Source organism: Schistocerca piceifrons, chromosome 4, assembly GCF_021461385.2.
Source record: "Schistocerca piceifrons isolate TAMUIC-IGC-003096 chromosome 4, iqSchPice1.1, whole genome shotgun sequence".
NCBI classification, from domain to species: domain Eukaryota; kingdom Metazoa; phylum Arthropoda; class Insecta; order Orthoptera; family Acrididae; genus Schistocerca; species Schistocerca piceifrons.
The window spans coordinates 471,696,987-471,723,239 of record NC_060141.1 but is presented as its reverse complement, the minus strand read 5'-3'; the positions used below and the strand labels follow the sequence as shown (position 1 = coordinate 471,723,239).

At 43.9% G+C, this 26,253-nt stretch overlaps 1 protein-coding gene across 1 annotated transcript in view; it reads left to right on the top strand.

Moving 5' to 3' along the window:
- LOC124795923 (methyl farnesoate epoxidase-like) overlaps positions 1-26,253 on the top strand; it is a 160,555-nt gene that overhangs the window by 117,005 nt on the left and 17,297 nt on the right. The window contains exon 7 of the mRNA XM_047260003.1: positions 12,645-12,762. Coding sequence (XP_047115959.1) covers positions 12,645-12,762 — 118 coding nt within the window. The remainder of the gene's footprint in view (positions 1-12,644; positions 12,763-26,253) is intronic.

Below are 26,253 nucleotides of genomic sequence, written 5' to 3'. Positions count from 1 at the left end.
CACTTGAATTTGTTATAAGACTCTCTTCTAACAAAACTGATGACAAAGGGGTTCAGCTATCTGCTGTTCCCTTCTTTCGTCGCGGTGTCGTCGGTTACGGTACACCTCATAGTTTGGTGAATACACATGTACATTCGGGTCAGGATATTCTCTGACCACACTATCGCTCTTACCTGTGGGTATGTTGTCAAGTTCTCCTGCTGCATGTTGGCTTCGTTCTTTCATTGTACCAAGTTTCCTGTTTAGTTGCTCGACTATTTGATTCTGCCAACCTGGTAGGTCCTGTGTCAAAGTTTTCTGTATCTGGCCTATGTCAGTTTCCAGTTTAACTACAGATGGGTTTTGTGTAGTGTATACTTGCTCCATTGTGTTACTTATTGTTTTTGTAGCTCTGTTTCTAGAGTACGGTTTATGTGTGTGTCTTTTTCTTCTAAAAAGTCCTCGAATTGCTGTTTCTGCTGTTTTGTCAAGTCCTCCACTTGATTTACAGCTTCCTGAATTTTTGTATTGGGCTCGGTTTGCTGTACACTCATAGCATTGAAATTTTCAGTTAACTTACTTATCTGATTTGACACCTCCCTAACTGTGGTTTTCAAATGATCAATATCCCGATTCATACAGTTTAGATCTTCGAGCACCACTTCTGTTACTTGATACGCTACCTCTCTTTTTAGTTGTGTTGTCAGTTGTGTCGTCAGGTTATTGTGCATTTCAGTAAGGGTTTTTACGTCACTGTCTAGCTTGTTCATTTGGTCTGTTACATTCCCTATCTGTGCTGTGACATTTTCTATCTGTGTATTCATTTGTACTATTACATTTCCTATCTGTGTTGTTATTATTCTTAACATCTGCATAATGCCTGGCTCTGCTGGACCTGGTACATCTGCGGAATCCGGAACAGTTTCTAGAGTTGACATTTTCGTCTGTCGCCTGCGACTGAGTAGCACTAGTCGCTGCGACTGCGGTATCTGTATCTGCAATGTTTTCTATATCTGTGTCAAGTATAGGGTGAGCAACTGAGGAGCTCTTGATACGATTTAGAAGAGGAACAATGATTAGAAATTTCTTTCGACGTTCATCGACGTAAAATTTTGTTCCTCACAGAACGTAGAAACCTAGTATCTACTAACTACACCATCAGTGAGTCACAACTGCAGCCACCTCATACCTGGGTATAAAAATTTGTCAGGACATTAAATGAATTTCCCACATGCTCTCAGTTGCATGTAATGCAGGTGGCGTACTTCGATTTATTGGTAATATACTGGAATATTCAGCCACATTATGCAAATTGAAGGTGGGAACGGAAGGGAGGGGGGGGGGGGGGGGGTGGGTCTGGCGCAAGGAAAGGTAATGTTGATGTGAGCTGCCTAAGGACTTTATACCGAATCAGTGACGACGAGGTAAAACGTTTCCCAGACAGGAACTCAAACCCAGGATCTCCAGCTTACTAAGAAACAGAGTTAACCACAGTGCTACCGGGACACACTGCTTATTCGCCAATCAGCGAAGTGTCTCGCCAACCTCCTCGTCCGACCTACACTCCCACTTAGCGCCACCACTTATCCGCAGTCACCGTGCATGTCCTCCGTGCTCCGTAATTTCAGATTCCTGCTGGAGGTCTAACGTACGGGGTGTAGAAGTACGAAACCTGAATTTGGTCGCAATAATCACAGGTGTGTTGTTTGAAACTGGCAAACAATATTTTATTCAAAATAATCTCCATTTCTATTTATACATTTCTCCCACCTCTCCGGCAGAGTATGAATACCAAGCCAAAAAAAAAAAAAAAAAAGGAAACCTTGTTCTTTTGAAGCGAACCAGTCAGCGGGCGATTTTCGTACATTTTCATACGAATTGAAGCGTTGTTCAGCGAGAATATGCTCCAGCGATGCAAATACATTATAATCGGACGGAGCCAAGTCTAGAGAATAAGCCGCATGCCATAGTATTTCCCAACTGATCGCCTCTGTCGTTTTCCTGACCCGTTTTGCTGTGTGTGTGATGGGACGTTATCAGGGAGAATTCGACTTCGTGTTGCCCTTTTCCGTATTGCGGTCGTTTTTCACGTAATGCTCGATTTCAGTCTGTCATTTTCTGTCTGTAGCAATCAGTGTTAACTGTTTCACCAGGTTTTAGCAGCTTATAATATATGACATCCTTCTGATCCCTCCACTCACGGAGCATTGTCTTCTTTCCAAAGCGATTCGATCTTGCAGTGGAATCGCCCATGATTTACGACGCTTAGGATTCTCAAAATACATCAATTTTTTATCACCTGTCACTATTCGATGGAGAAACGACTTTCTTTTGTATCTGGCGAGCAGCATTTCGCAAGTGGTCTTTCGATTTGCTTACTGTCTTTCATTCAGTTCGTGCGGAACCCATTTACCCATTTTCTGCACCTTTGCCGTAGCAGTCAACCGAAGAGAAACTGCTTTCTGCGTCACATTCAGTTGTTCCGCGAGGTCCTGTTGTGTTTGAGTATAATCTTCACCCAATAAGGCCTGCAATTTGTTGTCTTCGAATCTTTTCTGTGGTTTCCCGCACTCGTCGTTTCTGACGTCAAAATCACCACTTTTGAAATTTCTGAACCTCTCGAAACACTGTGTTTTCCCAAGAGCATGTTCGCCGAAAGCTTCGACAAGAATTCGATGCGATTCTGCAGCTGTTTTCTTCGAATGATAACTAAAAACCAATGCTGTTAGCAAATCGTAGTTCGTAGGCACTGTGTGTTGATATTCGTCGTCAGCCGTTAGAGGAAGAGGATGGCGCAGCAGACACGGTCTCACGGGGCCCTACTGTGACGACTACCACCACCTGTAGGGAAATTCCGGTTTCATACTTCTACACTTGGTAAATGTGCATCTGAACTGACGGTTGTGTACTCGTAGCCCATTGAGGCGTATCAGTTACATGAATGTGTGGTGTCCTTTCTTTCGGACATGCCTCTTATAAAACATTTTTGCGACATATCCCAGAATATTGCTCAGATTTGGGGGATCTATACGAAATATGACTTTCGAACTTTATTCAATGAGGGGCAGCAAATATCGTCACAGGCTTGAATGGTCCGTGACAGAGTTTCACTGACAAGGGAACCTCCCCATGGCACCCCCCTCAGATTTACTTATAAGTTGGCACAGTGGATAGGCCTTGAAAAACTAAACACAGATCAATCGAGAAAACAGGAAGAAGTTCTGTGGAACTACGAAAAAAATAAGCAAAATATACAAATAGAGTAATCCATGCGCAAGATAGGCTACATCAATGATAATGTCTCAGGAGCACAGTGGTTCCGTGGTTAGCGTGAGCAGCTGCGGAACGAGAGGTCCTTGGCTCAAGTCTTCCCTCGAGTGAAAAGTTTATTTTCGCAAAGTTATGATCTGTCCGTTCGTTCATTGACGCCTTGACGCCTCTGTTCAGTGTAATAGGTTTAGTGTCTGTGTTTTGCGACCGCACCGCAAAACCGTGCGATTAGTAGACGAAAGGACGTGCCTCTCCAATGGGAACCGAAAACATTTGATCGCAAGGTCATAGGTCAACCGATTCTTCCACAGGAAAACACCTCTGATACATTCTATACGACACTGGTGACGGCATGTGTGTCACATGACAGGAATATGTTTTCGAACCACCTAACTTGTACATTTGGCGAATGGGTAAAAAGATTCTTCTACCTTGCCCGATTTAGGTTTTCTTGTAGATGTGATAATCACTCCCAAAAAAGTGATGAAAACATAAGAGTTTGTCACATAAACTGCAACAAATGCATGCAGCAGTTTCACAGTCGCACAGTTTTGCCTGTGCTCTGTCAAAACATATGTTTTTAACGTTTTCAAAATTTTCCGTGTGTAGACCTTCAAATCCTACATATCTTCAAGCAAATCTGAACGTGTCCTGGAATTTTGGAGAGCGAAGTTGATTATGTGTGAGTGCCTGAAATTTGGTAATTGACACACAATCACGTACACAATACTCCTCTGTGTACCTGTGCAGCTTCGCAAAATAATTGTCTGAAAATGAAAAATTAAACTTTTCACTAGGGAGAAGACGTGAACCAAGGTTCTCGCGTTCCGGAGCTACTCACGCTAACTACGGGACTACGCCGCTTCTGATCTCGCAGCATCCTTGCTGTTACCTATCTTACACACCGACTACTCAGTTTGTATATTTTGCTTATTTTTTTCATAGTTCCACACAACTTCTGTAATAAGTTATACAATGGCAATAGCCTTCGCCTCGTACGACATTTATGTTCCTGATCCTAAAATTAGTGAGCCTGTCTATTTCTGAGAGCGGGAAGTGCACCACGGGATGAACACACGGGCGAACTGCTGTGAGCTTGTGATGATCAGTTGGTCGAGAAATTACAGCTCATGAGACAACTGTGAACCTTGCAGGCATTTCTATTGCTTACATTCCAGGTTTTTATCGTGCATTTAAGGCCAGATACCAGGCCTCTTCTGAAGTGCGCATTACCGGTCGATCTGGTACTGGCCGAAGACGATCATTGCCAAACTGCTGACCTGAGTCTCTGAGGCGCTTCCAGTGCTGCTGAGATGTCGTCTGTCTCCAGAAATGTTCGAATGTTGTATTCTGCAAAATAATGTCCATATGGCATCGTTTAGGCGTTATGTTGTAGACGTTACCAAGAGACTACACACTGCTCACAACGCAAGCGCAAACGTAAGCCTACTGGAAGTAAGGAGTAGGCCTACTGCTTTGCTATAGATGTAGATTAAGTTTGCTTTGTGCGGAAATCTTGACGGTCATTTACTGCAGTTCCTGTTTCTTTCATCTCATTTCATGCTTAGCTTCCAAATATTATTCAAGGTTATTCTTTACAGTGGTCTGAAATTAGTAGGGGATTAAGACGTGTAAAGACAGTTCAGACAGCTATTGTCGATGAAAAACCTCTCGCCATATCGTGATCTGTGAAAGAAGTGTTTTTGCTGAAGTTCATGCTACCAGATACACATAAGAAATATTGCTAGTTACGTTCGGCATTCCACGCTTCCAGAATCCGTTAATATACGTGGCAACAGAAAGAGAGACTTGAAATACATTGAAGCGCCAAAGAAACTGGCATAGTCCTGCTCTTTCAAATTAAAATTAGAATACGGCGCTGCAGTCGGCAACGCCTACATAAGACAACAAATGGCTGGCGCAGTTGTTAGATCGGTTACTGCTGCTACAAAACCAGTATATAAAGATTTAAATTAGTATGAACATGGTATTATACTCGGCGCATGAGTGATGGGACACAGCATCTCCGAGGTAGCGATCAATTGGGGATTTCAGGAGTGTACCGTGATTGTCAGGAATGTGGTAAAGCATCAAATCTCCGACATCGTTGCAGCAGGAAAAACATCGTGCAAGAACGGGGCAAACGACGAATAAAGAGATTCGCTCAGATTGCTGCAGATTTCAAGGCTGCGCCATGAACAAGCGTCAGCATGAGAACCATTCAACGAAACATCATCGATATGGGCTTTCGGAGCCCTTGATGGCTGGACGACACAAAGCTTTACGCCTCAAAAATGGTTCAAATGACTCTGAGCACTATGCGACTTAACTTCTGAGGTCATCAGTCGCATACAACGTAGAACTAATTAAACCTAACTAACCTAAGGACATCACACACATCCATGCCCGAGGCAGGATTCGAACCTGTGACCGTAGCGGTCGCTCGGCTCCAGACTGTAGCGCCTAGAACCTCACGGCCACTCCGGCCGGCTTCACGCCTCACCTGCGCCCGTCAACACCGACATTGGACTGTTGATGACTGGAAACATGTCCCCTGGTCGTATGAGTCTCGTTTCAAATTGTATCGAGCGGATGGACGTGTACGTGTATGGAGACAGCCTCATGAACCTACAGGCCCTGCATGTCATCAGAGTCTGTTCAAGCTGGTCGAGGCTCTGTAATTTTGTGAGGCGTGTGCACTTCGTGTGATATGGGACGCCTGATATGTCTAGTTACGATTCTGACAGGTGACACATGCGTAAGCATGCTGTCTGATCACCTGCATCCGTTCACGTCCATTGTGCATTCCGACGGACTTGCGAAATTCCAGCAGGACAATGCGACATCCCACACATCCAGAATTGGGACAGGGTGGCTGCAGGAACACTCTCCTGACCACTAGACTCCACATTATTGAGCATATCTGGGTTGCCTTGCAACGTGCTTTTCGGAAGAGATTTCCACCCCCTCGTACAGGTTATGAACAGCCCTGCAGGACTCACGATGTCAATTCCCTCCAGCATTAATTCAGGCAATAGTCGAGTCCATGCCACGACGTGTTGTGGCACTTCTGTGTGCTCGCAAGCGCCCTACACGATATTAGGCAGGGTTGCCAGTTTTTTTGACTCTTCAGCATATATCATTACGCATTATGAAAAGATTGATGTACACGAAAAATGCGAGGTGTGTTCAATAAATAACGCAACCATTTTCTGTTCTCCACCGATTTCGGTTGAACGTAGCCTTCAAAATAGCATCTGTAACAGAAGTGTGTTCTAAGCAGGGAGCTGTCATTGGGCTTCTGTTGGCGGGAAACCAGAGTACGCAGATTGTGTGTCTTGAACCGGGGACCTAGAAACAACGCCGTAGCCCTCAGTGGTTCACAACCGCACAACAGGCTACAGCAGTCCACTCACCCCGCCGCCGCCCCACACCGAACCCAGAGTTACTGTGCGGTCGGCTTCCAGTGCCCCCCCCCCCCCCCCCCCCGCGAGAACGTCTCGCACCAGACGAGTGTAACCCCAAATGTTTGCCTGGTAGAGTAACTATGGTGTACGCGTACGTGGAGACATTGTTGGCGCAGTAATTGCTGACATAATGTAACTGAGTAACTGAGGCGGAATAAGGGAGACTAGCCGCATTCGTCGAGGCAGATGGAAAACCACCTTAAAAACCATCCACAGACTGGCGGGCACACCGGACCTCGACACTAATCCGCTGGACGGATTCCTGCCGGGGACTGGCACGCCGTCCTGCTCCGGAAGCAGCGTGTTAGACCGCGCGGCTAACCGGGCGGTCAGAGTACGCAGATAGTCATAGGTGCCTGCAGAGTGTCTGGGGAGACCTGGCAGTGAACAAAAGAATTGTGAATCGTGGACGAGGCGTCTGCAATCATAGCAATAAGATCGTGCAGAGCTCTACCATCTCCCGCGTGACGGTCAGCCGCACGCAGCCGTGACTCCTACAATTTTGGAACGTGCGGACCCTCTCGTTCGAGGTGGTAGAAGGATCACAATGAAATGATGAAGCGATTTCAGCGTGTTCGTCGCCACAAAAATGCAGATGAACTTCTCCTTCTCCGTAACACCGCAAGACCTGCGCACCTGAGAGGAGCTCATAAAAGTTCATTGTACTGTTCTTTCTCATCCACCCTATAGCCCCCATCTCGCACCTCTCGACTTTAATATTTTTGGCCCACTTCGAGCGAAGCATTATATGAGGATGACAGTGGGCGGGGGGAGGGGGGATTAATGCAACAAGAGGGTTGTTCCGACGTCGATCAGTAGAAAGGCATCATGCGGACGTGCAGGGCTTCTCACTAACATGGAATAAGGCCATCGCACCGAAAGGCGATTATGTTCAAAAGCGGGATTTTGTAGCCAAGAGAGAGGAGAATAATATGGTGTATTTGAATCCTGAATAAAACCAACTTCCTTTCAGAAAAAAATGGATTACGCTACTTACTGAGCGCCCCTCTTAACTCTTAACCTACGAATAGCTTCGGAACAAAAAAACAAGGAAAAATGAAGGTACCCCAAAGATGTTTGTGGACAACGAGTTGAGAGAGAATTAAGGTGCACATTACAGTAAAGGGCAGGCCTGCAGCCTATCATGTTTAGGATAGAGCTGCTATATGTGCAAATGTAGATCATCGTGTACGCCTATTTCTTCATAGAACCAGCCTCCTACGCGGAGGTGGCTATATGTGATTGTTGGTATTTTAAATTCCTGATGACTAGACATTCAACCAATGTCCTCGATTAAATCTCAAACATCTCTGCATTTCTTGGGCATACGACACTGTCGTTGGCGTTGTCTGTGAAACGGAGGCCTTAAGAAAGTACTATTCGAGAGAGTAGACTGTATACCAGCGCCTGATTTCACATTCTCCCTCTCCATTCAAATTGACAGCGACACAAATAATATACTGTACAATCACTCATGACAGCCATTTATGCGACACGTATAGGCAATCGACAATGATGACAGGTTATGGAAAAAAAAGAAAATCACTCCCACTGGAATCTTGCCCCTGGCAGCACCGCTGCGTTCCCCCAGCGTTCTCAACACACATTGTCTGAATGTGGAACTCACAATGGTTTGACATCATTGTAGTGATTACTGGTTCGTTAATAATTGCAGAAGCAAAACAGATAAAACACCCCCCTTGACAGAAGAATGCTTCTTATATCATTCCAGACCCAACGTAGTTGATAAAGGGAAAGATAGATCTGGTAAAGAGTTGTATCTCTTTAAAAAACAAGGTGTTTTTTCAGGAATAATAGACATTTCTGGAGGGTCTTGAACGGATAGTTTGGAGATGAAAAGTTGGCTTAAACATGCGTGCATTTTTCAGCACGTTTACGGAGACACAGACACTTAAAGACGAGGAATAGAGTTATATTCGATTAGACACACTGTACTTTCCGCAGGACTATAAGGATCCTAGACGAAGTGAAACATATCATAAAAACAAATCAATGTAATACATATTTAGAAAATTTTTGATAGGTCATTGTTGCTTCCGAAGATCATAAGTGAAATGCTCCTAAAAGAATTGACATAAAAATATTTAAGGATATTTTTGTTTAAAAATAAGTATAAAACTTAATGATAATAGGCCAATGGTTACTTACGATTCCTGGAAAACTTCCTAATTGTAAAATTTTCATGTCATCGTCTCCTGATGCGCTTGTCGTTCCTCTTATAGAATCATCTGACTAATCACCAAATGAAATTAATACTTATTACGCCACTACGCAGCAACCCATTCAGAAGATTTATTCCTAGGGATTTGAAGGCTGTAACTGACATCAGTGACTGATTGACAATAGTTGAATTAAATAGTGTCACGCCCTTTCGTCTGATTACAGGCATCACGCAACAATCACTTTTGTTTAGGGTCAGCTGCCAGTCTTTGCACCGGTCAGTGATCATCTGGGCGTGTATCTGCATTTCGTAACAATTTTCTGACATCGTCTTCTTGTTAATAACTGTATTCTCTTTGAATTGCCTAATAAAACTACAGACGTTATCCGGAAAAAAATGGTTCAAATGGCTCTGAGCACTATGGGACTCAACTGCTGTGGTCATTAGTCCCCTAGAACTTAGAACTACTTAAACCTAACTAACCTCAGGACATCACAAACATCCATGCCCGAGGCAGGATTCGAACCTGCGACCGTAGCAGTCGCACGGTTCCGGACTGCGCGCCTAGAACCGCAAGACCACCGCGGCCGGCTGTTATCCGGAAAGCCATTTATACAGTACACTGGGTGAGCCAGAACGCCACCGATAAAATTTCGGAGGTTGTTGATGGGATATTTTTTGAGTGTTTTGGAATAAGGGACACCTGGTCTCCAGTGGTTCTTTACAGAGTAGTGATATAGTTACGACTTATTCAGTTTGTCACCCAGATTACCTATCTTTATGGGAAAAACCTTAATAATAGTAAAAAGGTAGATAATACGACAACACAAAACGCAAATAATGCAAAAATCTCCAAACAGATGAAATGTTGTGTAATGGGGTTGCCACGTCTCAGTATAGCGTCTTTGTGCCGGCCTTTCGCTGCAGTCAGTGAACCCATATACGAGATGCAGAATTTCCATCAGTGAACCTATCAGTACTGCACCGTATCACTGGTAATAAACAATTAACTCAGCCGAAAAAAAAGGAAAGAGATGTAGAACCGAGCAGTACTGAATTCAGTCTTGAGGTCGAAGAGTAAAGTGGACTTTTCTATTGTCGCAACAAGTGCCATGAGTGAATGGAACAAGGGTTTTAAAACAAGACACACAGTGCATACCAGCGGAATTTGCAATGTTATGCACCGATTTTCAGTGGAATGAAGACACAAAGATAAATGAGGGCAAGAAATCAAACGAAATGCAGTTCTCTGTAACGGACCGCCGGAGACTACATGTCCCTTATACAAAAATATCCAGTAATTATCCCTGAACAACTCCCGATAATTTGTCGGTGGGGTTGTGGTTCACAAATACTAGCGACCCTATCATAAGTTGTTCAGGTTGGCCAGACTCTATTTCACTTCTGCCCATGTCTATCCATTAATAACGACGTACTGAATTCTGTTTGCTGGCAAATGCTTACTGTAATCATACACTTGTTCCACACTTGAAAAGCACGTATTTCAATTACCTGGTGGTGGTGCGGATTTATGAAAGGCTTTCTGATATGAAAAAGACATAACACAAGGTGCCTCTCGCGGATAAACTTCTCTATGATCGATGTTTCTGAATCGCTCGTTGATAGCTGCAGATTACTTGTTCGGCCTTGTTTTTTTTTTTTTTTTATGATAGTGTTCTGACAGTTCTCGAACGGTCCCAAGTGAGGTACTATTTAAAGCCCGGAATATTTTACCCAATAGGATGCAGTTATCATTAATCCATGCAGTAGTGATATATGTTCCTGTGAAATACATCGTCTGTAGCTTTCCCTTGCTGTAAGCCGTTTGCAGCACCATCATAGCAAGGCCACGTTGGCTAATGTTACAAGGCCGAATCAGTCGATCATCCAGGCTGTTGGCCCTCTACAGGAATCAAACGTTAGTCTGCCCTCCCTTGAGATACCCCTCCAATGTGATTGGACTTTGGTCACTACTATCATGACTTCTGCAGGGCTGTCCATAAATTCGTAAGAGTACGGGGTGGAGATCTCTTCTGAAAAGCACATTGCAAGGCATTCCAGATACGCTCAATAAGATTCATGTCTGAGGAGTTTGGCGGCCAGTGGAAGTGTTTAAACTCAGAAGAGTGTTCCTCGAGACCCTCTGTAGCAATTGTGGGTGTCGCATTGTCCTGCTGGAACTGGAAAAGTCAGTCGGAATACACAATGAACATGAATGGATGCAGGTGATTAGACAGCAGGCTTACGTACGTGTCACATGCCAGAATCGTATCTAGACGTATCAGGGGTCCCATATCACTCCAACTGCATACGCCCCACAAAATTACAGAGCCTCCACTAGCTTGAACAGTCCGTTGCTAACATGCAGGGTCCATGGATTCCTGAGGTTGAACCATATCCGTACACATCCATCCGCTCAGTACAATCTGAAACGAGACTCATCCTACCAGACAACATGTTTCCAGTCATCAACAGTCCAAGTTGGTGTTGACAGGTCCAGGCGACGCGTAAAACTTTGCGTCGTGCAGTTATCAACGGTACACGAGTGGGTGTTCGGCTCCGAAAGCCCGTATTGATGTTGTTTCGTTGACTGGTTCGCACGCTGACACTGGCTGATGGTCCAGCATTGAAATCTGCAGGAATTTGAGGAGGGGTTGCACTTTTGTCACGTTGAACGTTACTCTTCAGTCGTTGTTGGTCCCGTTGTTGCAGGATCTTTTCCCGGCCGCAGTGATGTCGAGGCGCTGATGTTTTACCGGATTCCTGATATTCATGGTACAGTCGTGAATTGGTTATACGGTAAAAATCCCCTCTTCATCGCTACCTCGGAGATGCTGTGTCTCATCGCTCGTGCGCCGGCTGTAACACCACGTTCAAACTCACTTAAATGTTAATAACCTACCATTGTAGCAGCAGTAACCTGTCTAACAACTGTTGTCTTATATAGGCGTTGCCGACCGCAGCGCCGGATTCTGACTATTTACATACAGTGGCTAGGCAAAACAATGTGAACACCTGTTCTTAGTTGGCAATGGTTTATTAAAAAGGGGTTGGACTTCCATTTGCCCTTAATGCAGCTGCCATTCTCCTTGTAATATTCGCATATAAGGATTGTATAGTCTCAAATGGAATGTTTTGCCACTCTTTGATCGGAACCTCTTCTAACGCCTGTAGTGACGAGGCAGGCGGAAGTCTGCTCCAGAGTCTGCGCTCCAATACCGCCAACAAGGGTTCGATAATGTTCAAGTTTGGGGACTGTGGTGCCAGGGAAGACGCTGCAGTTCAGTCTGTGTGCTCCTCATACCACGATTGCACTGTCCTGGCTATGTGAATGCGTGCATTATCGTCCTGAAATATGGCATCGTTGTTGGGGAATAACATTTGAATCAGGGGGAGCACCTGATCACCTAAAATGTTCACACAATCGTTGGCCGGCCGTTGTGGCCGAGAGGTTCTAGGTGCTTCAGTCTCGAACGGCGCTGCTGCTCCGGTCGCAGGTTCGAATTCTGCCTCGGGCATGGTTGTGTGTGATGTCTTTAGCTTAGTTAGATTTAATTATTTCTAAGTCTAGGGGACTGATAACCTCAGATGTTAAGTCCCATAGCGCTTAGAGCCAGTTGATTTTTTGTGATTTATAAACAAGTGAGACCTCAACCATTGTCATATTTGCTTATATAATTCGCGTAAAAATGATGTCTGTGAATCCATATCAATGAAATAATGACAAAAACATTTACTATTTGTAGATTGGTTTACACCAGAGCTGCACTAGCGGAATCAATGAGAATGTGTCATGTCTTACCAACACGTGGATATCGACGGGTACTCGACGACACCACGCTACATGGCTGTAGACTTCCAGAGGTTAGTATACATATTGTGTCATATTCATTAAAACCTAAGTCAGACACCAGTGAAAAACTTACTGTTGAGAATTTTTCCCAGAGTGTCCAGTCTTTCCAAACAAAACTCTGAGATTTCAGTATTGACTATCTACCCTTGAAATGATTCACCACGAAATGTTGTGACGTCTGATCCTGTCTACGTGTATAGTGTGGCAACCCGGACAAAGTAGCATGGAGACAATTGTGGGGTTACAGAGACCGTCAAGTTCGTTTGTTTGTACAGACCACCGTCGATTATACGTACTTTTATGTCTAATACAGTTAGCAAAATTGTTCTCCCTTGTTGTTGTTGTTGTGGTCTTCAGTCCTGAGACTGGTTTGATGCAGCTCTCCATGCTACTCTATCCTGTGCAAGCTTCTTTATCTCCCAGTACCTACTGCAACCGACATCCTTCTGAATCTGCTTAGTGTATTCATCTCTTGGTCTCCCCCTATGAGTTTTACCCTCCACGCTGCCCTCCAATACTAAATTGGTGATCCCTTGATGCCTCAGAACATGTCCTACCAACCGATCCCTTCTTCTGGTCAAGTTGTGCCACAAACTTCTCTTCTCCCCAATCCTATTCAATACTTCCTCATTAGTTATGTGATCTACCCATCTAATCTTCAGCATTCTTCTGTAGCACCACATTTCAAAAGCTTCTATTCTCTTCTTGTCCAAACTATTTACCGTCCATGTTTCACTTCCATACATGGCTACACTCCATGCAAATACTTTCAGAAATAACTTCCTGACCCTTAAATCTATACGCGATGTTAACAAATTTCTCTTCTTCAGAAACGCTTTCCTTGCCATTGCCAGCCTACATTTTATATCCTCTCTACTTCGCCCATCATCAGTTATTTTGCTCCCCAAATAGCAAAACTCCTTTACTACTTTAAGTGTCTCATTTCCTAATCTAATACCCTCAGCATCCCTTATCAGTCTGTTTTACCGTCTGCAACTAACTGAATTCCAATAGATTTACTTTCTACATTCCCAAGGAACACTGACGTTCTATTACAGCTTAAACATATGAACAGTCATGGAGAAAACATTTTGTCATTATAGTCAAATTCCTATATTCCTTCTCTAAGATGCACAAATTTTGGACATACGTGTTATTTGTCACACCCTACAGAGCAGAGGCCCTAACAAACATGATTGCAAATTATGTAATGTTTAATTGGAAACCGTTAATAAAAGAAAATGCCATCGCATAAGCCAAAATTTTTTCCACCGTTGACAAGAAGTCCAAACCTTCCTAAACCATAACTGGCGCAAAACACAAACCAAAGAAAATGTTAGTGTAACATTACTAGCAAATAAAGGAACGAAGAGCGTTTCTGTAGAAGGATGTGTAAAAACGATAGTGTAGAGCCGAGAGAAAGTAAAGTATTTCTTATGGTAATCAAAGTAACGTATAACCGCAGACACTGTCGTAAAATATGACCTCATTTGAATTTTAAAACCAAGTTGTCTGTCCATCATAGGCTGTTGGAACATGTTGAACTCTTACTTCAATATTTATTTTGGTACTAGCCAAATCCTGCCCCTTGCGATTTCGAATACGAATGTGATATCCAACGTGGACGTTGATTGATGTTATTATACAGCTTATGTTAGCCAAAATTTTGTGAAGTCCATAAAACACAATGTTACTATAGATTCGAGTGTGAGGATATTAATTAACTGATTTGGCTTACTTGACTTTTCGGGTATTTATCCGTTCCATGCTAAATAAAATCGTGTCCTCCAGTTCCTAGGTGTTTTGTCCGGGAATTATACAAATCACATGATATTTCCGTCATCTGTAAGTGATCCTCTTATAACACTGTGTTGCTGAAATGATGTGTTACTGTGTTTCAAAGATTTCGTCCAGCGGAACACACACAACCTACTCAGGCACTTTTACGTTTGCACAGAAATCTTGAAAGGAACAAGCAGCCAACATGATCATACTCAAACAATTTACGGTTTTCTTACCGGGTATCCCTCTCTGGCATTTTCTCTGGCGTAGCGATGGATATTTGCAATTTCTTTTTGGCGATGTGTAGCTGAAGTCATTCCTAACAAAAACTGCTCATCATATGTTTCTAGCGACGGAAAGCGTCGGTTTGTTTCACAACAAAACTTTTTTTAAAGCGGAACGCTTCCATAGATCGGTCCCATATTAGTCTAGTAGGATATTCGTTTTTTCTATATGTATCCACAGGGACAGCAAAATGCAAAACTAACTTGTACTGAAGCAGCGACTGAGGAGTTCTGTGCAGCTCACATTGACTGCTACCGCCATGCAACAACGCTGCTCGCTCGCTGCTGAAATTACCCTCTATGTAACGTATCGTCACCCTAAAAATAAGGAATATGATGCCGTTTGCCCCTCACCATATTTATTTCGGACATCACAACACGTTTATGTTTCTTTCGACTTCTTCAATGAAATAGTTTAGAGAGCCATTAAGCAAAAAAATAGCAGGGAGCTCTAAACAGAAGCGAGTACATTTATTTCATAAGTATTGCACAGCACTATTGAGGCACTTGTCCCATGGCGACTCACTACTGTGAATGGTCGTCTCGTAAAATACCTGGGGCCGCGCTGGGAACCTGTTCCGAACGTACCGCTTGACGTCCTCATCTGAGGTGAATCGTTTGCCTCACAGAGCCTTCTTCAGCTAATCAAAAACGGCATACTCACAGGGAGACAGGTCCAGACTCTATGGAAGGCGACTGAGGGCTTCGCATCTTAATATCTGAAAGAGGTCCTTGACTGTGTTTGATGTATGCTGCCTTGTATTTTTGTATAGCACAATGACTCCTACTGTGTGTTGCACTGCCCGTTTTGATTTCATAGCTTTGCGGAGCGTGGCCAAGGCGACGCATTCATCGAGGTACAACACTGCAGAAGTTGGTAAGAAGGGGTCACTTTTGGTTAAAGAACGAGGTGAGCATAACATTTCATCCATTTATGGGGACGGCCTTGGATATTTTTGGGTGGCAGTGTCTGCTTGCTTACACTGGAGACTTCACCGTTTTGATTCGGGTTCGAAGTGATGACACCACGTCTCCAGCGACCACTCATGATAGTAACTCACTTCCTTCCTTGATACAGTGCTGCAGATGTTCAAGAGAGAGTCCCATTCGACAAACTTCATGTGGTGGTTGAAGATTGTGAGCCACCCATTGGGCACACACTTTGTGTGCTTGTTCTGCCATAAAGTGCTTAACATCCGACAGCTTCATGGTAGGAAGATGAGTCCAACTGAGGAAAACTTCAAAATATGTGTGGTGCGCTTAACAGCTATCTACGTGATAAATTTTCCAACTTCATCTCCGTGAGAGATAGCATCAAAGCATAAACATCATTTCTCCTACATATAATTGTAATGTGATATACAAGAGAAATACTGGGTAAAATCGACAAGGAAGCATTTAAACATCCTGTGACCATACTATACAAAGTGTAATCGACATACTTTAAGATAGCTTTTCTGTCTGTACAACTGCATGGAATACCTCACCAGCTCTTGGTTCTTTTTGGATGTACAGATTTAATAACTACAGGTTGATAGGACTGCAGCTCTTCGTCTTACCTCTTTTCAATCCCGAATCCAGGCATCTCTCTCTGTAATTTATATCTTCTACATGTTGTTTATTACCATTCTTCGCGCTATATCCTGTCCCTAGAATTTCAAATATCTGTTCGCTACCTCGTCATAAATGCTACCATCATGACAGTCAGATATATCGCAGACTGTTCCCACCGCTGCAGGAATGTGATAGCAAAATGTTCGACAATTGTCTCATGTTGGGAAAAACTGCGAGAAACTGTACCAGAAAATCTATCTCTTAGACCTTTCGTCTCGTGATCATACATATACTGTTACGGTTTGAGATATTATTTATCAAAATACTTAAAGATTTGTTCTACAACATTACAAGGCACGCGGGGACTAATAATGATCTAACTTACACGTTAAAGTACATTTGTCAGTGTCTGACTTATGCTGCCATACAGTTTTTGGTGAAGTAGCATGATGGACACTAAAAACAGTCATTTGTATAGGTATGAAGCGAGGATTGTCATGCTTTCAGCCGTCCACATTCAATTACTATCAGAGTCAGCCAAATACTGTAGTGTCTCCAAACTAGGGTATTAACATTATCTGACTGTACAAATCGTCTGCCATCTTCTGGTGACAGCGGTAACTTAATCACACAATGCTGACTACATGACACTTGCCACCCTACATCGCCATGTTACAGCAAAAACAGTGAAACTGTTCCCAAATGCTCCGGTTACAGTGAGACTGCAACAATTTCCCCATTTTACAGCATAAATTGTACCAAATTTACTCACGTACAGGTGAAGAATCTAGTAGGATAAGCGAGTATTTTGGATTTTATACTTGGTACAAGTGGTCGTCTTGCATTCCAAACTTAGCACATGTAGCCTAGTTTCACTGTAATGGCAGGAAAACTCAATGGGTGACAGGAAAGAAAACTCAACCGTGCAGGCCGCACCAGGTATGCAATGTTTACAAACTAAAAAAGCTGACGAAATGTGTTATATGTCCATACACATCAGCATGTGTAGGCTACTGTCATAGAAACATCATTACCCTACTAAGTGGTTTACTATGTTACATTCCTGGTTAGTGAATAACCCGTTTGCAGGCATGAAACGGTACTGGGGGAAGCAGTTCAGCTACAAGTGTTGACAAAAAGGAGCATGCTTTGTCTAAGCAGTTTACTGTGATGGAATGACATGTTCGTGTCATTAATTAGTGGATTTTCAAAAATTAGCACTACATTGAAGTCTCAGTTTGATGAAAGTCCTATAATACTATATTTAGCATAGTGTATTGTGTTGAAATGTTGAAAGTTTACCGTCTTACCTCCTTGCCTAGGGACGCCAGATAAAAGTTGATGTCAAGCCCTGAATCAAAATTGCGCAACGGGTAACTGGGGAGGGGAGCTTGTGAGCGCTACCTAGAGAGCGTGCCCTTTCTGTACGATACTAGGCAAGGGGCTGGAGGGCTCACACGCTAATGTGTGGTTCCCTGCATTCTATATTTTTTATTTTAAATGAATTCCTTTAACTTGGCTTATTTGTGATTTTTGAGGTATGTTAAAGATTGATGACAATTGATTACGTATTTATTTTAAATATTGTCACTCGATTTTACAGCCATTGCAACAATTGTTGCAGTTTACAGATATCACAATTTTACAACTTATAGCTCGGGTATATTATATAGGAATCTGCACGCACTTTTCTACGGGCAAGACGGAATTGCGTTGGCCAAATGTATACCAGCAAAGTCTCCCAATATTTCACATAGGACATTCACTATGTGAGGAGGATAACGGACAAACTGGGGACCAGAAACTTTAACACAGGGGGTCAAATTTCCGGAATTAAACGAGCACATTCATTACCTTACACAATCCGAAGCTGGAAATAAAAGAATTAGTACAATTATTCAAATACCTCTCTTCCATGCGTGAACATTGAGACAGACGCACTGAGGGCACGTCTGCTCAATTACCCGTCTTCTGTAACCCTCTAGAATATGGCGGGCACCCGGAGGTCTTCCTGGGCCCCGGTGGAGGGGGTGGTCGAACCTCTCCACCCCAAATCTTGTGACACTGGAAAGTCTTTGACTTTTACCTGCCTGTGCTGTCTCTCTGATTCCCTAGCCAGGAGTAAGGTTGGCGCTACTATACTACAGAACTACTTCCCAACAAATATTTGGCCACGCTTTACGGAAAGGTGTGAGGAGGATTAGGAAAGTTCACGTGCAGATTCACATTCACGTACAAGAAATGCATAATACACGACACATATAAATACTTATTATGAAGCCTCACACATTTCTTTCCACCCGTCCACATGGGTTGTGTTGCACCCGCGGCCGACCGCGTCGTGTAATAAAGATGCGGAGCCGCCTCTGTTTCTATTTCCCGATGCGAGCGAGCAGCGAAACCTGCTGCTTATAGAGCGGAAACTACTGTACCGTTTCAATGTTACATTCCTAGCGAGTAAATGCAAGAAATTCGTACCAAAGACTTCTTCTGTCGTTTCCTGATGGGTGAGCTTTCCAAGGGTTCACCAGATAGTTCTATAAAATCTGTACACGTAAGGACATCACACTTGGGATGAGTTGGCTGTCATACATCATGTTTCTGAATGTAGACTGCTGAAAATGAGTGTTCTGCTTAGGACTCTCATTGTTGAAGTGTATTTTCACTATCCTTCAGTCGTCCTCATGTATTTTGTCCGGTAATAAAGTATCTTTGTCAGTGGTTGAGAGATGAACATTCCATTTTTTACGCTGAATTCTGACATAACTGATTTCAAACATTACTTTTCAGCACAACATTCATGACAGTAATTCGTGGATTTTCACAAATTAACAGTACAGTGAACTCTCGTACTGAGAACACCGCATAAGAAGGTATTTAACGTTGCAGAGAATAACGCCACATTAATTGGTGTACTATGCAATAAGAGTGGTCTGACGCTTTAGATAGTGAAAACTCAAAGTCTGGAAACAACTCCGAGTGTCCTCCTCCAATGGTGCTTGTCTGAAAATAGTTCTGCGCACTGCTGCAATACGTCGGACGCTGTATCAGGGTGTCTGTCTGCACGCTGTGATAGTGATTTTCTTGAACTAAAATAAACATATGGCTCTGGCTATGATCTGTGTATGTTGCTGTAACACTAGATACAGTATCTGTATATGGCTGTAGCAGATATTTGACGATGGTCTCCTATTTATCCCTTCTTGATGTCTGTTAGGTCAGATATATTATGGATTCTTAACGGCGGCAGGATCAGTGACAGTTGTAGGATTACCTCTGATCTAACTGGTAGACCTATGGGCAGTAGCATTGTATTTCAACCTTATTCAGCATTTACTGGGCCAAGACTCCATTCTACGGACGTGTATGACAACCGCTTTCATGTCAATAATGACGCTACATTCTTCCAGAGACAGAAGATAACTTCGTCTTCTGACATCACGCATCGCCGGTCGTTCTCGTGTTTGCGTGAGATACATATCCCTCGATGCGTATGGACCACAAATCTGCACATTTTCTTCGATCTTATGACACTTGTCACTCTTCATCTACACTGAGCTGACAAACGTCATCCCGCATCTCGTGGTCGTGCGGTAGCTTTCTTGCTTCCCACGCCCGGGTTCCCGGGTTCGATTCCCGGCGGGGTCAGGGATTTTCTCTGCCTCGTGATGGCTGGGTGTTGTGTGCTGTCCTTAGGTTAGTTAGGTTTAAGTAGTTCTAAGTTCTAGGGGACTGATGACCATAGATGTTAAGTCCCATAGTGCTCAGAGCCATTTGAACCATTTTTTTGACAAACGTCATAGGGCAACAATATGCACATATACAGATGGCAGTAGTATCGCGTACACGAGGTACACTGAAGCGCTAAAGAAACTGGTATAAGCATGAGTATTCGAATACAGAGATATGAAAACAGGCAGACTACGGCGCTGTGGCAAGCAATGCCTGTATAATACAAGTGTCTGGCGCAGTTGTTAGATCGGTTACTGCTGTTACAGTGGCAGGTTATCAAGATTTAAGTGAGTTTGAACGTGGTGTTATAGTCGGCGCATGAGCGATGGGACACAGCATCTCCGAGGTAGCGATGAAGTGGGAATTCTCCCGTATGACCATTTCACGAGTGTACCGTGAATATCAGGAATCCGGTAAAACATCAAATCTCCGGTGTCCCTATGGCGGGAAAAAAATCCAGCGAGAGCGGAACTATCGATGACTGAAGTGAATTGTTCGACGTGACAGAAGTACAACCCCTCCCCAAATTGCTGCAGATTTCAATGCTGGCCCATCAACCAGTGTCAGCGTGCGAACCATTCAACAAAACATCATCGATATGGGCTTTCGAAGCCAAAGGCCCACTAGTGTACCCTTAATGACTGCACGACACAGAGTGTTACACTTCGCGTGGGCCCGTCAACACCGACATTGGAATGTTGATGGATGGAAGATGTTGCCTGGTCGGACGAGTCTCGTTTCAAATTGTACGAAGTGGACGGACATGTACGGGTATGGTAACAACCTTATGAATCCATGGACCCTGCATGTCAGCAGTGGACTGTTCAAGCTGGTGGTGGCCCTTGTAATGGTGTGGGGCTTGTTCAGTTGGGGTGATGTGGGACCCCTGATAAGTCTAGAAACGACTCTGACAATTGACACGTACGTAAGCATGCTGTCTCATCACTTGCATCCATTCATGTGCGTTGTGCATTCCGACGGACTTTGGCAATTCTAGCAGGACAATGCTACACTCCACACGTCCAGAATTTCTACAGAGTGGCTCCAGGAATACTCTTCTGAATTGAAACACTTTCGCTGGCCACCAAACTCCCTAGACATGAACATTATTGAGCATATCTGCGATGCTTTGCAATGTGCTGTTCAGAAAAAATCTCCACCCCCTCGTACTCTTACTGATTTATCGACAGCCCTGGAGGATTCATGGTGTCAATTCCCTCCAGCACTACTACAGACCTTAGTCGACTCCATGACATGTCGTGTTGCGGCGCTCCTGTGCACTCGCGGGGGCCCTGCAAAATATTACGCAGGCATACTGCATTATTGGCCATTAAAATTGCTACACCACGAAGATGACGTGCTACAGACGCGAAATTTAACCGACAGGAAGAAGATGCTGTGATATAAAATGATTAGCTTTTCAGAGCATTCACACAAGGTTGGTGCCGGTGGCGACGCCTACAACCTGCTGACAGGAAAGTTTCCAACCGATTTCTCATTCACAAACAGCAGTTGAACGGCGTTGCCTGGTGAATCGTTGTTGTGATGCCTCGTGTAAGGAGGAGAAATGCGTTTCATCACGTTTACGACTTTGATAAGGGTCAGATTGTAGCCTATCGCGATTTCGGTTTATCGTATCGCAACACTGCTGCTCGCATTGGTCGATATCCAATGACTGTTAGCAGAATATGGAATCGGTGGGTTCAGGAGGGTAATACGGAATGCCGTGCTCGATCTCAATGGCCTCGTATCACTAGCAGTCGAGATGACAGGCATCTTATCCGCATGGCTGTAACGGATCGTGCAGCCACGTCTCGATCCCTGAGTCAACAGATAGTGACGTTTGCAAGACAACAGCCATCTGCACGAACAGTTCGACGACGTTTACAGCAGCATGGACTATCAGCTCGGAGACCATGGCTGCGGTTACCCTCGACGCTGCATCACAGACAGGAGCGCCTGCGATGGTGTACTCAACGACGAACCTGGGTGCACGAATGGCAAAACGTTATTTTTTCGGATGAATCCAGGTTCTGTTTACAGTATCATGATGATTGCATCCGTGTTTGGCGACATCGCGGTGGACGCACATTGGAAGCGTGTATTCGTCATCGCCCTACTGGCGTATCACCCGGTGTGATGGTATGGGGTGTCATTGGTTACACGTCTCGGTCACCTCTTGTTCGCATTGACGGCACTTTGAACAGTGGACATTACATTTCAGATGTGTTACGACCCATGGGTCTACCCTTCATTCGATACCTGCGAAACCCTACATTTCAGCGGGATAATGCGTGACCGCATGTTGCAGGTCCTGTACGGGCCTTTCTGGATACAGAAAATGTTCGACTGCTGCCCTGGCCAGCACATTCTCCAGATCTCTCACCAACTGAAAACGTCTGGTCAATGGTGGCCGAGCAACTGGCTCGTCACAATACGCCTGTCACTACTCTTGATGAACTGTGGTATCGTGTTGAAGCTGCATGGGCAGCTGTACCTGTACACGCCATCCTAGCTCTGTTTGACTCAATGCCCAGGAGTATCAAGGCCGTTATTACGCCCAGTGGTGATTGTTCTGGGTACTGATTTCTCTGGATCTATGCACCCAAATTGCGTGAAAATGTAATCAAATGGTTCAAATGGCTCTGAGCACTATGGGACTAAACATCTGCGGTCATCAGTCCCCTAGAACTTACAACTACTTAAACCCAACTAACCTAAGAACGTCACACGCATCCACGCCCGAGGCAGGATTCGAACCTGCGACCGCAGCGGTCACGCGGTTCCAGACTGAAGCGCCTAGAACCGCACGGCCACATCGGCCAGCGAAAATGTAATCACATGTCAGTTCTAGTATAATATATTCGTCCAATGAATGCCCGTTTATTATCTGCATTTCTTCTCGGTGTAGCAATTTTAATCGCCAGTAGTGTACTTTCTTTGGCTCTTCAGTGTATGAATGGGCAGTGCATTGGCTGAGCTGTTATTTGTACTCAGTGAAGACGTGATCATGCTCGCATGATGGTATTTAACAAACATTTTACGCGGAATGGTAGTTGGCGTTAGACGCACGGGACACTTAATTTCCGAAATAGTTATCGAGTTCAATTTTAGGATGACCACAAAGTGAAGAGTGTACCAAGAATACCAAATTTAAGGGATTACCTCTCAGTACGGGCAACGCAGCTTCCGACAGGTTCCACTTGATGTCCGAGTTGTCAGTGCTAACAGAAAAGCAGCACTGGGTGAAATAACTTTAGATATCTATGTAGAAATACAACAAATGTATCCGTTAGGACAGTGTGGTGAAATCTGGCGTTAATGGGCTATGGCAGAAGACAATCGACGCTAGTGACTATGTTAATATCACGACTTCGCTCACAGCGCCTCAGCTTGCCCCGTAGCCATATCGGTTGGACCCTAGACGACTGGAAAACAGTGGCCTGGTCACATGAGTCCCGATTTCAGTTTGCTAGTGCACGAGTATGGCACAGTCCCCATGAAGCCTTGCACATCGGTTGTCAACAAGACACTGTGGAAGGTGTGGTGGCTCCATAATCGTATGGACTGCATTAATATTAAATCGAGTGGGTCTGGGTGATGTTTGGCTACTTAGAGGCCATTTGCAGCCATTCATTGACTTCATGTTCCCAAACACCGATCGAATTTTTGTTGATGACATGCGCCATGTCACCGAGCCACAACTGTTCGCGACTGGTTTCAGGAACATTTGCTTCGGGCATGGATGTGTGTGATGTCATTAGGTTGGTTAGGTTTAAGTAGTTCTAAGTTCTAGGGGACTGATGACAGCAGAAGTTAAGTACCATAGTTCTCAGAGCCATTTTGAGGAACATTCTGGATAATTCGAGCGAATGATTTAGCCACCCAGATCGTCCGACATACATCCCATCGAACATATATGGAACATAATTGAGAGGTCAGATCGTATACAAAATCATGCACTGGGAATACGGATGGCTCTATACTTGTGCAGGGGCTGCCAACTACTTGTTGAGTCGATGCCACGTCGAGGTCCTACACTTCACCGGTTAAAAAGAGATCCGACACGATTTAGGAGGTATCCCATGATTTGTCAACTGTGGTTTGCGGCAGGGCAAGACTTCTGCCGATAAAAATGCTACTTTGTAGCGTCTAGAACTACCTGCAATATCTGTAAGTGAGAGACTTTTACTCTACATCTGCTAAGCTACAAACTGTGAACTTATAAATGTTGCTCTACGGGCTGTGATTGCATTAGGTTGGATACAGAGCTCTGGAAAAACTTCCCAACGTTAAATTCCTTGATTTAGGCACCATGCTGAAAATTCAAGTTACTTCCCTGTTAACGTTGGAGTCTGTCATACTAATAAGCTTATGGGCAATGTGACAGAATACTGTTAGGTTAAGTCTTCAAATGCTGTCTCCCTGTTTAGTGACAATAGCATTGATTCTTAGATTTTGCTATTTACAGCTACAGAACATCATTGCAGTTGTGCAGGATAAAAAAGTATAATTCACTGTATGTATGCTCCATACTACCAGTAGGATCGGTGTTTTTGGTTTAAGGATCGAATCGTGTTACATTGGTTTGAGTATGTACATATGAGGGCTGGCACTTAAGTAGTTCAAAAATGTTCAAATGTGTGTGAATTCCTAAGGGACCATCTGCTGAGGTCATCTGTAGTAGTGGGACAACCTATGCGTCACGACACGCTGCATTGTTGCCAAATTTATTCAAGATGGCGACGATGACGTCATCCAAGATGGCGCCATGTAGACTTGGCAACAGCACATGAGGTCATCCAAGATGGCGGCTTTTGGCTTGAAAATAGGCCAATTGTGCTATGTCCACTATCCTAACCTCCAGAAAAAATGGCGGCAATTTTGAATTTTGGCAGGAAAATAGACCAATTGGGCTACATCTCCTAAACTAAGCCTCCAGAAAAAATAGCATCGAAATTCAAATTGCAACTGGATAATGCATGCAAAACTGTACTTGTCTTCATTATTATTCATTATTATTATCATTTATTAACATTCATTATCATTTATTATCATTTATTATCGTTTATTATTATTTAACATTATTGACCTGCCTCCACTAGAAAATTCACTCCAAATTCAAATTCCAGTACGATAATGGCTGCAAAACCTTACTTTTATTTATTATTATTCATTATCATTTATTATCATGTATTATTATTTTTATTTATTATTATAGGCCTACCTCCACTAGAAAATTGCGCCAAATTCAAATTCCAACACGATAATGTCTCAAAATCAGTACTTATATTTATTATTATACGCCTACCTCCACTAGAAAATTGCGCCAAATTCAAATTCCAACACGATAATGTCTCAAAATCAGTACTTCTATTTATTATTATCACTTATTATTTAGTCAAGATGTCCGATTTTCTCGGCGAGAAAGCCATTTTCCTTACATCCATAACAAAAATCTATCACAAGTTCAAATCCCAACACCATAATCGATTACAGGTACGAACTTTCTCCGTCACTTATATTCTTTCACTGGTAACCTATCAGAATCTAACCTAAGTCACGTCCTTTGATTTTGCAGGGGGGAAGGGACTGAAGTCTTTATTTCAAACAGTACCGTCATCACTTGTTCCCAACAGAGTTAGTACACATTCTAGAGATCGCAGTCCAGCCGCCACGAGGTCCCCAGTCCAACTGAATTAGTTCATATGGTCGCCGCCGACCCACACCGGACGGCGCGCCACCGGCAAGCGAGCGGTCGCCTCACGTGATGGCCGTCGGATGCGTCAGTGCCCACTGCTGGTGCGGCGACCCCTCATGTCACAGCCTACTGCCGCCGACTCGCTTCGCAGGCCCGCAATGGTCCAGCGATGCAAAGATGTTTTCGTGGACAGTGGGGTCCATCCCCACCGACCAGTTGGCGCCAAAGATGCAGACTTCATAACGGTCGGTCGGTTGATCCAGCACCTGGTTGGCAAAGAATGTCCTGCCACACGTTTGGCGCCAAAGTTTGCTCGAGAGTGGAATCCGCCATGACGCCACAACAGGTGGTCCAGCACATGAGCTCGCCACGACGTCAATCGCTAAGTTATTCGATCAACCGACTCTCCTTATTCAATCCACATTCTGCACTTACCTAATCGAAGATCG